At 37.1% G+C, this 12,044-nt stretch overlaps 1 protein-coding gene across 2 annotated transcripts in view; it reads left to right on the top strand.

Moving 5' to 3' along the window:
- The window catches only part of LOC141533472 (uncharacterized), a 110,814-nt gene extending 106,953 nt beyond the window's left edge, over window positions 1-3,861 (top strand). For both annotated transcript variants that reach the window (XM_074252374.1, XM_074252372.1), the window contains one exon: window positions 1,982-3,861. In XM_074252374.1, the coding sequence (XP_074108475.1) occupies window positions 1,982-3,524 (1,543 nt within the window). In that variant the 3' untranslated portion in view covers window positions 3,525-3,861. The remainder of the gene's footprint in view (window positions 1-1,981) is intronic.
- Window positions 3,862-12,044: the final 8,183 nt, after the last annotated feature.

The raw sequence follows: 12,044 nt of genomic DNA, 5'->3' as shown, positions 1-12,044 counted from the left end.
AACAAATGCTACTCAACAAACAAACCAACAAGTGCCTGTACAGAATATACAAACTGAAACCCCCAATACCATCTCATCAGGACAATATGGGACTCTTCAACAACCAGGACCACAATTTTCGAATGCACCTATACAAGACCTGGGTCACATGTATAATTTAAAATACATCCGAGGACCGAGCCCCTGTTTCAACTGTGGCACACCAGGTCATACATTCGAGTTCTGCCCTGGTCCAAGAAGAGAAGTTTGTAATTTCTGCTACAAAATATATATATATATATATATATATATATATATATATATATATATATATATATATATATTTATGTCGCAATATATATTTATATGTTAGTCGCCAGCTCCGAGGTGCAGAAACTAGATATGCGACTACAGAAAAGGAGTGCTTAGCTGTAGTCTGGGCGGTGAGGAAGCTGAGGTGCTATCTCGAAGGTGCTCCATTTACCGTAGTAACAGATCACGCTTCTCTATTATGGTTACACTCACTTAGAGAACCTAATGGACGCCTGGCAAGATGGGCAGTTGAGTTGTTTTCTCACCAAGTTACCATCAAACATCAACGAGGTACGACAAACGAAGGTCCAGACGCTCTCTCTCGTCTATATGAAGATGATTCTCCCGAAGATTGGACGGAAATAAAGGACAGATTACAAACAGCAAGGTTTGTCCATATCCAGTCTTCCAGTTGGTATGACCTAAAATTCAACAATGTCAGAAAACACCCGAAGAACTTTCCAGACTGGCACATACGGGAAGATTGTCTTTATTATCGCAGACCCGATCCTCTTAAGGAGATCCTGGGTGACGAAGACGCATGGAAGAAGGTCCTAAGAGACCATGAAGTACCAGAAATATTGAGAAGAAATCAGGAAGAACCAGATGCTGGTCATCTAGGTCGTGACAAAATGTACGAGCGTATCAAAATTAAGTTCTACTGGCCAGGAATGTCGAAAGACGTTGAAGACTTCGTTCAGGCCTGCGAGACTTGCAAACAGGTCAAATACAAGCAGAGTACATCAAAAGCTCCACTCCAGACGAGACAACCGATTAAACCCTGGGCAGTGGTGGCAGCGGATGTCACGGGTCCCTTCACACGGTCAAAATTAGGGAAATTATACATTCTAATAATGCAAGACCTATATACCAGGTTCTCACTATTCTACCCGCTGCGGAAACACACTGGAAGTCTCATACTGGAGTGTTTCAAGCGCTCTTTCTCACTCTGGGGATACCCAATGTTCCTGGTTACAGATAACGGGAAAGAATTCGTAAACTCTCAAGTACAAGAATACCTGAGGCAAGTAGGAGTTAAGTTTAGCCCTATAGCAGTCTCTCATCCTCAGGCAAATCCGGTAGAGCGAATAAATCGTACTATAAAACCCATGATTCGAGCGTACATCAACAAAGACCAAACAGAATGGGATAACCATATAGGAGAGTTCCAATTAGCCTATAATAGCGCTTTCCACTCGTCACTGAAATTGTCACCCTATTATCTATGCCATGGCCAAGAACCACGCCAAGCGGGTGACATATGCCACCTGGAATTGGAAGATCTGGATTTTAAAAGTCCAGAGTGGGTCAAGAGAGTACTACGTCTTGATGAGCTCAGGCATAAAATAGAATCCAACATGAAGAAGGAAAATGAGCGACAGGAAAAATACCACGGATCTAATTTTAAGATTCTGGAGGTTTCCATTCGTGATAGAGTTTATTATCCTAATCGTAAGCTTAGTAATAAGGCGGCCGGTTATAATGCGAGTCTCGGAGCTAAATACTTAGGGCCTGCGATAGTCTCTAAGTTAATTGGTCGTAGAGTTAAAAAACGAGAAGGGGAAATTGTTAGGTCAACATTATACCCCTGATTTAAAACTCCCTAGGCGCAGTAATCGATTAGCTTATAAGAGGCTCTAGTATTAAAGAAACCATGTCGTGGAATTTTTCTAATTAATTATTTTTCCAGGATTATGGAGAGAGGTGGAGGAGAGGTCAGCAACCAAAGGAAATACCCGAGACAGGGAGCGGCAGCCCAGACCAACATCGGAGGAGTAAAGCCAGGGACCAACTCTGTGGCCATACAATGTAATATCCTCTCTGGGCTGCCAACACGTCAGTCCTCTACGTCACGGGTATCTGCTTTTCGGAGGTTGGGACCTCATGTACCTAGTATTCCCTTGGTCCCTGCAAGAACTACACCCTTGGTGGCAAGCCCTGTGGGAGTTGCCGTTCCCGAGGCGGGTACCCCAGCCATAGCGGACGCTGTTCCATCGGTTTTAAATCGAGAGGAGTCGGCTGTGACTGGAGAGCACGCCTCGACGACATCAGCTGCTAAACCCTCGGTTTTCCACCGAATGGGGGTTGCTGGAACCAGCAAATTGAAACCAAAATCTGCAGAACCCTCGGTATCTCACCGAGCGGTACCAGTTCAAATTAAACAAAGAGTGACCCAAGGGAGAGTATACACTAGTGAGTCGAAATGGTACGGCTGCACTGAAGGACAGACCCGACTCAACAGGCGTCGTGTTAGGTTTAACCAGATGCTGCGGGATCCCCAGACACCAAGGGCGAAACTGCGGGCTGCGTGGGCAAGGGCATCGACAGTGGCGGAGCGGAAAGAGGATCGAAGGCCCAGACATCTTGAGCTGTTGACGTTTGCAGCTCGAGCTGTTCAGAGGGAGAAGGGATCGGAGACTTCCCCTCCGACAGTTCGAGTTTCCATTCCGCTGGAGTCAATTGGAGCACCAACTCCTGTGCTTCCTCTCGAGCCTCATCCGCCTATGCTTTCTCCCAGGAAGACCAAGGTGTCAGTAATCGCTGTACATACTGTAGCATCTGTTGGGGGGAATGGCGCTATACCGGTACACGCTCCAGATGTGTCCAAGGGTGCTATACCCCGTCCTGAGACGACCTCAGCTTATACGTCGGTTGAGTCTAGAATACCAGTGAAGACCAGAGTCTTCACCAGGTCTAATGTTGCCATGACTCCACCCCGGAGATTGTTTGCTCCTTGGAAACCTCCAGTATCTCGGTCCAAGCCAGTCCCATCCAAGAAACCAATATCTAGATATGCAGTGGATGTTGAAGCTGCTCCAACCCGGAGCCAATGCGCTGCTGACACTCAGGTAGCAACAACTTCAACATCCACGTTCGTGCTTCCTGAGTGTCCACCACATCTGACGCTTGCCTTCGCTGCATATCGCGCCAGCCAATTTAAGGAGGCCATGGAACGAGCGGTCAGGACTGGCAGGATGGAGACTGGCACCCCGCGCGCCGAATTGATGCCGTGGCCGGAGCCAAGTGACGTCCCAGTCCGTCGACGAACGGCGAAGAGGAAGAAGAGGAGGAACAAGAGAGAACTACGAGGTCCGAACTGGAGCGAGATGGAGGTTGGTGGCCGAGGGGAGCCGATATCAGAGGACTCGGGCCTAGAAGACATTGGAGTTTTCAACGACCAAGAGACCAGTGACGAAGATGTTCTCCAACTGGACCTCGATGAAGACCTGTAATTGGGCTGAATAAAAAAATTTTTTTTGTTTAAGTTAAAATTTAATTACGCTGTTTTAGTTTTGATTCATCAACCCCTAGGAGAAGCTGAGGATCGGGACCCCCCAGTGCTGGTCTGGTGGGGAGGAGTGTAACAAGGTAAATTACCCTAAGTCGATAAGTCGCCAGAGGTCGATAATTAGTCGACTCAGCACTGGCGCGCCGCGATCTTCGGGGTCTTCCGTTTAGTAATTAAGAGGGGGGTGGAATGGGTAGGTGCTCAGGAGTCGGAGAGTGACAAAATCAGAAGAGGTTTGATAGTCAGCCGCACCGGTCACTACTCAACGAAGCAGTAGGTAATTATTTTTTCCCACGTGAATTTTCGGAACGCTGCGATGATTTTTTTTTAAGATTGTTTTTCCAATCTTTTAGACCAGACTTTTAACATTGGTTCTGTTACAGGAAAAAAAAACTGAACTTAGAGTGAGGACAATTCCCCGGAGTGAGAAAAATCTAACAACCGGTACCTGGAGGACTCACCACGGTAGACAGACATCGTGGACGTAGTAAGACAATTACCCAGGTACATTATTTCATTCCGTGGGTGGAAGATAGACCGCGGTTTGTACTCGGTCTATCATTCCTCTTCCTTTCTTTTTTATGATAAATAAATCGTAGAACATTTGCTAGTTTTTTGGATTTAGTGATTTTCATGGGGGCTTATACCCGAAAATCTCTCAATCGACCTTGCGAGAAAATTTAATAACTAAAAATTATCAATTAATTAATTAACATCCGAAAATTTCGTTAATTTTATTGTTGTAATTTTTATAACAATTAACTTAGTAAAATTGATTGATTTTTGTCATTGAAAAAAATCGATAAATTTTTATTCGTGGAATTTTGGTCAAGTGTCAATTTTTGTGTCGCATAAATTCCAATACCCAAGGTCAAGCAAGACTTGACTAGCGAATATTCTAGCAAATAAAATTGACTATTTCGACTCGTGTCGAATTTTTATAATTGATAAAACAATCAGAAAATTGTTGACAATATTTTATATTAAGAATTAATTACTAAGATTGTTATATTTAGAATTTATTATTGAAAATAACATAGATCGGAAAATTATTAAGTATTAATTGATAAGAATACTATAGTAAGAATTTATTATTGAAAAACAATACCGATCGAAAAATATATTAAGATAATTATATTAGGGATTTTTATTGAAATTATTATACTATAAAATTATTTTAACAACTATAAATTAAGTAATTTTGGGAATTACGTTCGTGGAGGAATTAAATTAAAATTGATGATACTTGATAATTATCGGCGTGGATATTAAGTCCAAGAAATCAGTTAAGTGAGTTAGAATTGTCATAGTAAGGGTTTAATCAGAATTAGTTAATTAAACTTGTGTTAATAATTTTGAACTTGATTGTAAAGAATTATATTGTGATTAATTTATTTAACAAAAGTTAATTCAAGGTATTAAGCCTCTCGTTCGAAATAATGACTTAGGAATTTTAAGCTGTTTTAATATTTTAAACCAAGGAAGATTAGCAATCGAAAATTGAAAGTTGGAGATTAGTTCAAAGCTATTTGGAAATTGATTGTTAATTGAAAATTGTCGTTTTATTAAGATACTAATGATTGAATAATTTAAATATATTGTAATTAAATTAAAGTCATTTTTTCAAATTTAAAATTATAAAATTTAATTATGCGAAGTGTGGGTCATGTGTGTGAAGAATTGTATGGGTTATGCGTGATAGATAGTGTTAATAGTGTTAAGTGCGGTAGTCCTGTGGACTTAATTTTAAGTTATAAGTGTGTAAAGTGAGTTCGTTTTGGTAGTCCGGTGGACTTGTAATTTTAAGCTTAGTTTTAGGTCAGGTGTGGGAGACCGTTCGTTAGAAAAAGCCCAATAGTTTTAAGCAGGTGTGGGAGACCGTTCGTTCAAAAATGCCCATTAGTTTTAAGCGGGTGTGGGAGACCGTTCGTTCAAAAAAGCCCATTTAGTTTTACGCAGGTGTGGGAGACCGTTCGTTCAAAAAAGCCCGTCTAGTCATCGTATCGTCGTTGGGAGGTTCGTCTGTAAATATCGTTTAGTTCGCAGTTATTCTCCGCTTCGTTAGATTATAAGTGTGTGAGTGAGTGAAATTTGTTAACTAATTTTAAGCCAACTCTGTTAAGTTTTTTTTCCTTTTTATTGTTAATAAATATTGATCAATTTTGTTAATTAGATTTTTATTATTCAACAGCACCTTCCTCCACTCTCTCTACCCTAAGATAAGTTTTCTCAGCTCTGGATCGGTTCCAGGAACCGTGATTAATAATCCTGGTGGCGCCCTGATAATTTTTATTGTTGTTAGTTTTGTTTAGTTATTTATAAAATTGATTAGGGGCTAACCTGAGCAGGTAAAACTGTAACACCGTTCCATTAAACATAAAGAAGAATATTGTCGAAGCTGTTAAGACTCGCGAAGGTACAGATTCTAAAGCAAGAAGATTTATTATTGATAGAAAAAATTTACATTCAATTCTGCAAAAAAATATAAGTGACTTTGTTTCTAAGAAGTCATTAAAACTTTTTGAGATCTTTGATCTGCCGTATGATTTTCTTGACAAAAATATTGATTTATGGTCTACTGATGAGAGTTATAATGAAAATAAAGAATTTTTCGCACAATTGAAAGTTGTTAATGATGTGGCAGAGCGAGGTGTCGCATTAGTAAGTGAATATAACCAATGCTTAACGAAAGACGAAGAGCAATTTCAATTTTTATTGCCAGTTGTGAAAGAGCATCGAAAAAACTACCCTACTTGCAACACAAAATTGTATGAAAATAAATAGCTCAGTTGAAAATTGAAATAAAAAACTTTCTTATAACTAATTGGACATTTTTTTCTCTAATACTGAAATCATAATATATTTATAATGAAAACTTTGCTTTTTTTATTGATAAATGATTAACTAAGCGATAAATAATGTACAATTTATTTTTTTAAATGTAGATAAAAATACTTACACATGAAAAAAAGCTTGAAAAACATTTTGAAGTTTCTCAGTTGATGAAAAAAAATTTTTTTCGTGTAAATTTTCTCAAAACTGATAGATTAAATTGAAATTTTTCGATTATTTAATCAAAAATTCTTAAAATCGATATACATGAAAGTTTGATGATGAATATCTTTTGAACGATTAATTTAATCGCCAAAACATAAGATACCATTTTTATAGAGCAGTTAATTTGCTACAAAAATTTCTATTGCCCATTCAATAATAGCCATTTCTTGTCGAGTTATAAAATTCATAAACAAAAGTGACATTTGACTTAAAATAATCAATCTTAAATCTTCAATATTAGTGAAATGGTGAGGTTTACGGAAAAAACATAAGATACCTTTTTTGTAGAGCATTAAATTTCCTACAAAATTCTTAAAAAAATTTTTTCTGTACGACCAATTAATGATGAGGAATGAATTTTTTTCTATTGGACTGAGAAAAAAATGAAAAACTGCGACGCGGAGGATCTTCCTATTAAAATTAAGAGTTCATATTTGGTGAGAATTTTTTTAAGGTGCCTAGTAACCCATTTTTCCGTATTAATTGTAAAAAAAAAAATAGTTGATTTTTTTGACCCACCCTAATATATATAATATATATATATATATATATATATATATATATATATATATATATATATATATATGTATGACGTATGGGGCTTTTGGCGACATTTTCACTGCTAACATGGGACATTTGCCGACTTCTGGGGTCTTCGCCGACGGTCGGCAAAAGGTACGTAGTAGTTTCGGGGTATTTGCGGACTGTCGGCGAACAATACGTATACGTATGTTCCGTTCGCCGACCTTTGGCGAAATGCACGTCTAATAGGGTTTTTGCCGACTTTCAAGAAAGCATAGTATTCAACGGTTTTCATTCTGGAAATTATTCTTTATAAAAACTCTTGACAAGTCTTTACAGCATAAAAAGTAAAAGAAGAAAAAAATTTGGAAGACGGTTGACCCTGAAGGTCATCCCTGCAACTTCCCGCTTATTCCATACTTAGGCGCTTAAATTGCATTAATGATTAGGGTGGGTCAAAAAAATCGAATAATTTATTTTTGACTTTATACTCTGAAAAATAGGTTCGTAGACACCTAAAAAGAATTCTCTCCAAGTATAAGCTCTTAATTATAACGGGAAGGTCCTCCGCTTTGCGGGTTTCTATTTTTTTCGAATAATCAGATAAAAAAATTTATATCTCGCTTCCAACTGCTTGGAAAAATATTCCGTGGCATAGATTTAGTGAGAAATTGAATGCTTTACAAAAAAGGTCTCTTATGACTTTTTCAAAAACTCAACCGATTAAAAGATATTCATAGTTGAAGTTTGGCTATTTTAAGGAAAATATTCGTTTTTATTATGAATTTTATAAGTCAATAAAAAAAAATTATTTCGGATTGCGGAACTCATGATTTTGTAGGAAATTTACTGCTCTACAAAAATGGTCTCTTATGATTTTTTGATTAAGTGAAGCCGTTACGAGATATTCATCGTCAAACATTAACGAATATCAATATTTCCAGTTTTTGATCAATAATTCGATAAATTTTAATTTAAACTATGAGTTTCAGGAAAATTTACATAAATTTGAGTTTCGATCGATAAAGAAATGTTATAAACAATTTTTTTAATATTGTTTTCAGTCTTGAGCTTGTTTGATTGCATTAAAACAAGAAATTAGAGCATTTTTTTCGACATATAGCCAATGATTAGTTTAATTTGAAGTGAATGACATATTTCTTTGTCAAATTTAATATGAAAAGTATTGAATCAAGTGAGAAACAACCAGTATTTAACTTTTTTATAGATAAATTTTTTATTGAATTATCAATTGCAATATAATTGTCTATATTTTCAACATAACAGTACGCTATTACTATAAATAATTTCTTTTATTACAATTTGGGAATGTTTTTGATGTTCTTTGACAACTTGCAATAAGTACTGGAATTGTTCTTCATTTTTGTCAAGCATTGATTATATTCACTGACTAATGCAACAGCTCGCTCTGCTGAATCATTGACAACTTTTAGTTGTTGAAAGTATTCTTTATTTTCGAGATAACTCTCATTAGTAGGCCATAATTCAACATCGACATCAAGAAAGTCATACGGTAGATCGAAGATTTTGAAAAGATTTAATGACTTTTTAGACACAAAGTCACTCAGACTTCTCTGCGCCAATGAATTCAAATCTTTTTTAGCAATTACAAATCTTTTAGCTTTAGAATCTGTATCTCACGAGTATTAACAGCTTCAACAATACTTTTTTTTACTTCTAATGGAACGCCATCGTCAAACAGTGATAAAATGGCAAGTTCATCGCTCAAATACCATAAGTGCGAAATCATTTTTTCACACGTAGCTGAAGAAATCAAAGGATTGATATGTTTGTACTCCAATAAATTTTTCATAAACTGCAAGTCATGATAAGCAGCAGTTGTTGCAGAAGTTGATGAAAAGCAAGCTTTTAAATACAATGTGACTATAAAAATACAGAAATGACGAAGACCATGCAATTCTTTCTGAGAGAGTTTGAATTCATCTCTGAATAGATACATTTTCAAACTATAAATGGCTTTAGCCATCCATCTAGCATGATGAACAGCACCAGGACGTTTGAAAGAAATCTTTTCTTGAGGCATTTCTCCAAGGAAAATCAATGATAATTCCAATAATTCTTTATCTAACTTATTATAACATTTCTTTATCGATCGAAACTCAAATTTATGTAAATTTTCCTGAAACTCATAGTTTAAATTAAAATTTATCGAATTATTGATCAAAAACTGGAAATATTGATATTCGTTAATGTTTGACGATGAATATCTCGTAACGGCTTCACTTAATCAAAAATCATAAGAGACCATTTTTGTAGAGCAGTAAATTTCCTACAAAATCATGAGTTCCGCAATCCGAAATAATTTTTTTCATTGACTTATAAAATTCATAATAAAAACGAATATTTTCCTTAAAATAGCCAAACTTCAACTATGAATATCTTTTAATCGGTTGAGTTTTTGAAAAAGTCATAAGAGACCTTTTTTGTAAAGCATTCAATTTCTCACAAAATCTATGCCACGGAATATTTTTCCAAGCAGTTGGAAGCGAGATATAAATTTTTTTATCTGATTATTCGAAAAAAATAGAAACCCGCAAAGCGGAGGACCTTCCCGTTATAATTAAGAGCTTATACTTGGAGAGAATTCTTTTTAGGTGTCTACGAACCTATTTTTCAGAGTATAAAATCAAAAATAAATTATTCGATTTTTTTGACCCACCCTAACATACATATATATATTATGATGGGTTCTTCTTCACGGCACTGGCGTCGACAACACCGGGGAGTTCCACCTAAATGTTGGCTTACCTGGTTCGTAGCTTGTTGGGCGCCAGGAACTTTACGTTCCGCGGTTCGAAAGTTAGCACTTGGTCGTCGTTGGGCGGCAGGTTAACGTCGAAGAGATCCTAAATTGGATAGTGCGGGTCTAGGAATCGATTCGGAATAATTACCACCAGAGAAAAGAAAATGTTAACGCACAGGGACTGCTTACAAATCGATTTATTAACTCACAAGGTACTAGATTGAACCAGTACACAGGTTCGGCAATTCGCAATAACAAAAAAAAAATGACAAGAAAAAAATTAATTGTTTCGATGCTCGTCTCGTAACGACAAACTTCGAATTTCTCGATACAAAAAAAATATTTTGACTGGTCGTAGCTTCGTCTTAACCAATCAGGAATAACAAAAAAATTAACAACCAAAGAAAATTTATAATAGTTTCGCGTTACTTCTCCTACAACAAAATTTCGAATTTATCAAAAAAATAATAATTATCGTCGCTTCGCTTCGTATCAACAAATCTTTTAAAGTTTAAAAAAAATTAACAACAAAAAAAAATTATAACTGTTTCGTATTTCTTTCCTAACAGCCAATTTCGAGTTTCATGATAACAGAAAAAAAACTCAAATTGTCGTCACTTTTCTTCGTAACCACCGAATTTTGGTTCTCTCAAAAAAAAAAATTAAACAAAATAACAATAGCAAAAAAAAATTAATCGTCTTAGCTTCTTTCGTAAATCGCCAAATTTTGAATTGCGACCAAATAAGTTACTTGTCTTACGTTTCTTCCGTTACAAACAATACTGAATCAAAATTAAAAAAAAATTAACAATCAAAATTATACTGTTTCGTATTTCGTTCATACAACCAATTTCGCATTTATCAATAGCATAGATTTGTCGTATACTGGTTCGATGATACACTCGATCGATCAATTATCCTCTGCGGCGGATAAGTGAACCGTCGGTAACTGTTGTTATCCGTCGGGCAATACTCCGGACAAAGCTCGAGTTCTAGGTTCTAGTTACGCTCGTAGATGGCCCTTGAGTCGAGCCAATTTTATTCGGCATGCAATCTTAAACATTGGTCAAATAAATTGACACCGTACACAACATTCCTTTACACCGGATTAAAAATATTTTTGGCACCGGATACCTGGCTGACGTCACCCCGAAGCCGAAATTCCACAACGCAATTGCTGAATTTCGGTAAAGTTTTAATTCTTGAAGTAATGACGAAATTCTTAATTATTTGATTTTTTCGATGACAAAAAAAAATTCAGTAATCCATCACAAATTATAACTCGTTACTTAATCGCGGACCGCGGTGAAGTCACCCAGGTATATAAATAATCTGCGACCACGCTTACCCCGTTTAGTCAACTCCCCAGGAAGGTGTTGAAATTCCAGGCAAAAGGTGACGGTTGGCTGACGGCGGAAGAGGCTCTCGGCGATGGCGTTCCAGAATTTGCGTTGTCGGAATAACCAAAATTTTGTCGAATTCTTGACTGCCTGGCAGTTGACAATTATAGCAATTTACAAGAAAAATTCTAGCGTCGACTGGATCGACACTCAAAATAATAATTACTCAACAAAGTATTTAACGTCACCACTTAAGCGGCTGACCTTTCGTAATAATAATTCACAATCGGGTTTCACTATTTTTCGTAGCGTAAAAATAATTTTATCAGCGGTTCGACAATGGCTTTTTCAGTGTCCGGCTCAGAAGTTTCAAACTTAATCAGTAATAATCGATTCAATTTTACTTTGGATGGTGACAACAAAATTAACAATCGTCAACAGTCGTTTCGTTGTCCCGCTCAGAATTCCTGGCTTTTCCGTTTTCCAGTAACATGTGGTTTTTCGCTAGCGCAGCTACCAAGCTGCGCGTCCAATCAGCCGTCGTCGGATAAATTTCCAGGATCGATGGTTGGTCGATTCCCAAATTAGTGTTCCATTCGGCGTTCAGGTGGAGCCCTGGCGTGCTCCCGTTGCTTCCTCGTACTGTTATTCATCAATTCCGATTCCATTCCGGTTTCGGGTTTCCCTCGTTGATCGTTGTCGCTTCCAGATGTCTCCTCGGTCGTTGATATCGACTGAGATGCGGGTTGGCCCGGTCGCT

Source organism: Cotesia typhae, unplaced genomic scaffold (assembly GCF_013202065.1).
Source record: "Cotesia typhae breed Kobodo isofemale line unplaced genomic scaffold, CoteBio_Ctyphae contig_9, whole genome shotgun sequence".
In the NCBI taxonomy this organism is placed as follows: domain Eukaryota; kingdom Metazoa; phylum Arthropoda; class Insecta; order Hymenoptera; family Braconidae; genus Cotesia; species Cotesia typhae.
Note: the sequence above shows the minus strand (reverse complement) of the source record. Positions and strands in the feature narration are given on the sequence as shown.